Source organism: Egretta garzetta, unplaced genomic scaffold, assembly GCF_000687185.1.
Source record: "Egretta garzetta isolate BGI_Z169 unplaced genomic scaffold, ASM68718v1 scaffold287, whole genome shotgun sequence".
Lineage (NCBI taxonomy): Eukaryota > Metazoa > Chordata > Aves > Pelecaniformes > Ardeidae > Egretta > Egretta garzetta.
The window spans coordinates 4,421,814-4,424,641 of record NW_009260435.1 but is presented as its reverse complement, the minus strand read 5'-3'; the positions used below and the strand labels follow the sequence as shown (position 1 = coordinate 4,424,641).

At 41.4% G+C, this 2,828-nt stretch overlaps 1 protein-coding gene across 5 annotated transcripts in view; it reads left to right on the top strand.

The window, feature by feature from the left end:
- Positions 1-1,935: 1,935 nt before the first annotated feature.
- USP3 (ubiquitin specific peptidase 3) overlaps positions 1,936-2,828 on the top strand; it is a 45,554-nt gene continuing 44,661 nt past the window's right edge. For all 5 annotated transcript variants that reach the window (XR_004842660.1, XR_004842659.1, XR_004842658.1 and 2 more), the window contains exon 1: positions 1,936-1,963. Coding sequence is in view for 1 of the 5 variants with exons in the window: in XM_035899447.1 (XP_035755340.1) it covers positions 1,951-1,963 (13 nt within the window). In the remaining 4 variants the exon portion in view is untranslated. The remainder of the gene's footprint in view (positions 1,964-2,828) is intronic.

The following is a 2,828-nucleotide window of genomic DNA, read 5'->3' as shown; positions in this document are numbered from 1 at the left end:
AGGTTCAGTCCACGCAATGCTGGCTTTGTCGAGGGGGGTTCCAAGAGGTCCAAAGGGGAGGGATGAAGATGGGAAAGAGCACCCCTACCGGAGCGCACGCACTCCTTTTATAGGGGTTGGGGCCCCTTGCTCACGCGCAGATCACACTTGCGTATGTCCTGTCTCCTTCGGACGCCTTCTACCTTGTTCACGCCTTGGGCCTTGCGCAAGCACATGGTGGTGTTTGTCTGCAGACCGTGAGGGTGGGATCTTCTGAGTGGCGGGAAGTGGTGGTACAATGGCAATGTTGAGACAAATTGCATTCAGTAATGGTTCTCTACAAAGGACATCTTTCTTTGTGCATAATATTGCAAGCTGAATAGTTGCTCTTAAAAGAAAGGTAATAGAGGATGGTCAAAAGCCTGTTAAATTGAGCCAAAATTATGTTTTCTTCTTTTCTTTGAGAAGTCTGCAAGTTTGCAGCCTTTTAGACTAAGAAGAGGAACTCTTGAGAGAAAGCAGTACATAGGCCTTCTATCTCTAGAGGATGTCTTTCTTCCACAGTCTGCTATGTTTACGACAGTTTTGCTGCAATGGATCACGCCTTTTAATCTTAATCTTCTTTTAAAGATACAACTAGCCCTCCACACACCCCTGCTGCCCGAAATAGTGACACTCATTCCTGTCTGCTACCCCATTTGGACTGTTGTTAAGTCCATGAGGGGCTTGGGGAAACAAGATGGCCGTCTCAACCTATTGACTCGTATCTTGTACTGGGATCTTTTAGTATCTTGCCAGGAGATAGTCTTCCAACATGGCTACAGTATAAAAAACTGTTCTAATATAAGGTATCGTAGCTCTGCTGATTTCAATACATTGCCTTTAGTAGAGATGTTCATACTGGCAGGGGTTTAACTCCAGTGACTGTGCAAGGCCATACTGTTCTTTTGAGACAGACCCTGGGTTTGTTTACATAGGAAATGAATTGGTTCTCCTCTCCAGGTATATTATATCAATCAACTGTAAATTCCTGAATAAGAGTGCCAAAATGAAAGCAGATAATTACAAGTACTTAAACATGTTTATTTTACCATATTTAATCCTTGTTAACCAGTTTTTTGCTTCTGAAAGACTAAATATACTGCTAACGTAATCCACACAGTGAGATAAGAACTGACTGTTTTGGTTAAACTCTGGTTGCAAAATACTACTGAGAAGGCCAAGTGACGTGGCTACGGAAGGGAAAATGAGAAGGGCAGATCCAATTAAGGTTTCTTTCCCATTGTTTGTGTGTAAGGATGGGTGGGGCATGACAAGAGAATTAAATGTACGCATTGGTTAGAAAAGACAGACAGCAACTGCAGTCAAAGTGCTACTTTAATGTAATGTATGTCTTCATTGTACATTGTGGCAGAGGGGTGAGGGCAGAGGGTGGAGATGAAACAAGAAGACCCCTTAGCTAATATATAAACATGCTAACGTGACCACCTTTTTGCTCCTTAAACTGGTACCAGTAATTAGATGTATATCAAAGTTGTGTTGCATGCAACGATTTTTTAAATTCTGTCCTCCCAATTCATTTTTGCTCTATTTATACAATATCTATTAGAAAATTATACATGCTTTCCGGAGAACCTGTATAATATATGTTGGGAATGTTACTTACCTGATTGATCAAATGTGATAAATTTGAAGGGTGGAGTATATGTTGAGGAAGCTCCATGTTTTTCTGTCAAGATAACATTTGCAGCAATTCAATTCACAGTTTTGTATCTATGAACTAATTCTGCTTCTAACTACAGAGCTAGGAATACAGACTGACTACACTGAGCGTAGTCAGAGTAGTTTCTGATGCTGTCAAAAATTGGATCTTTCATGCTCTGAATTTTTCCCCCTTGTGTAAACAGGGTGAAAAATAACAAAGGGGGTAAAGAACAGTGTTCTACCAAGGAGATTTGTGACCACCAAGGCATGAATATTCAAGGTATGAATAAAGTCTCTCTCTCATCTAAAAATCCATCTAGAACTGTCAGTTTCTAAAATAATCTTCTATGAAATAGAATCATAGAATCATAGAATGTTTTGGGTTGGAAGGGACCCCTAGAGGTCATCTAGTCCAACCCCCCTGCAGTGAGCAGGGACACCGCTAACTAGATCAGGTTGCTCAGAGCCCCATCCAACCTGGCCTCGAATGCTGTGCCATGGAAAATATATTTAGATGCTTTTCCTGTCTATATGCAGGTCACAAAACACACAAAGCTGGTGGCAAAATTGTATTTCTCACATTAATTATGGTAAGAGAAAAGGTCTAAAACTCCTAATATGCAGGAGTCATCCCAGTTCCTTGGATTAAAAAAAGCCCCACTTTTTCCGGTATTACGGTGGTGGGCTTCATTTGCTACATTTGAAAAGGAACTGGGTATTTTCAGTAGAACATTTGTACTGATCCAGCGTAAGCATGAAAATTGCTGAGCCATAAAATTGTTGTTCTGCGTTGTCTGGGAAAGCTATAATACAACATCTGTACCTTTATTACCGCTTAACTTGAAGGTTGCAGTCATAGAGTGGGAAATGCAGTTACAAGCTAGATTTGAAGGCAAGTAACTCTTTAAAAAAAGCATGAGGTGAAGTTATTTGCAAACGATCAGCAGAGACACAAGATTAGGGCGACTTCCTTGTGCCTCTGGGGAGAAGTTAAACCACGCAGCTTTTTAAGGCCGAGCTCAGGAAGTAAGCAGCCACCACGGGCCGTGCATCTCAAGGAACAGATTGCTTGAATACAGCATCTGCCTTACCACATATAAATTTAACGCGGTCTCCCTTCGCATGCACAAAGGTTTGGTGTTGCT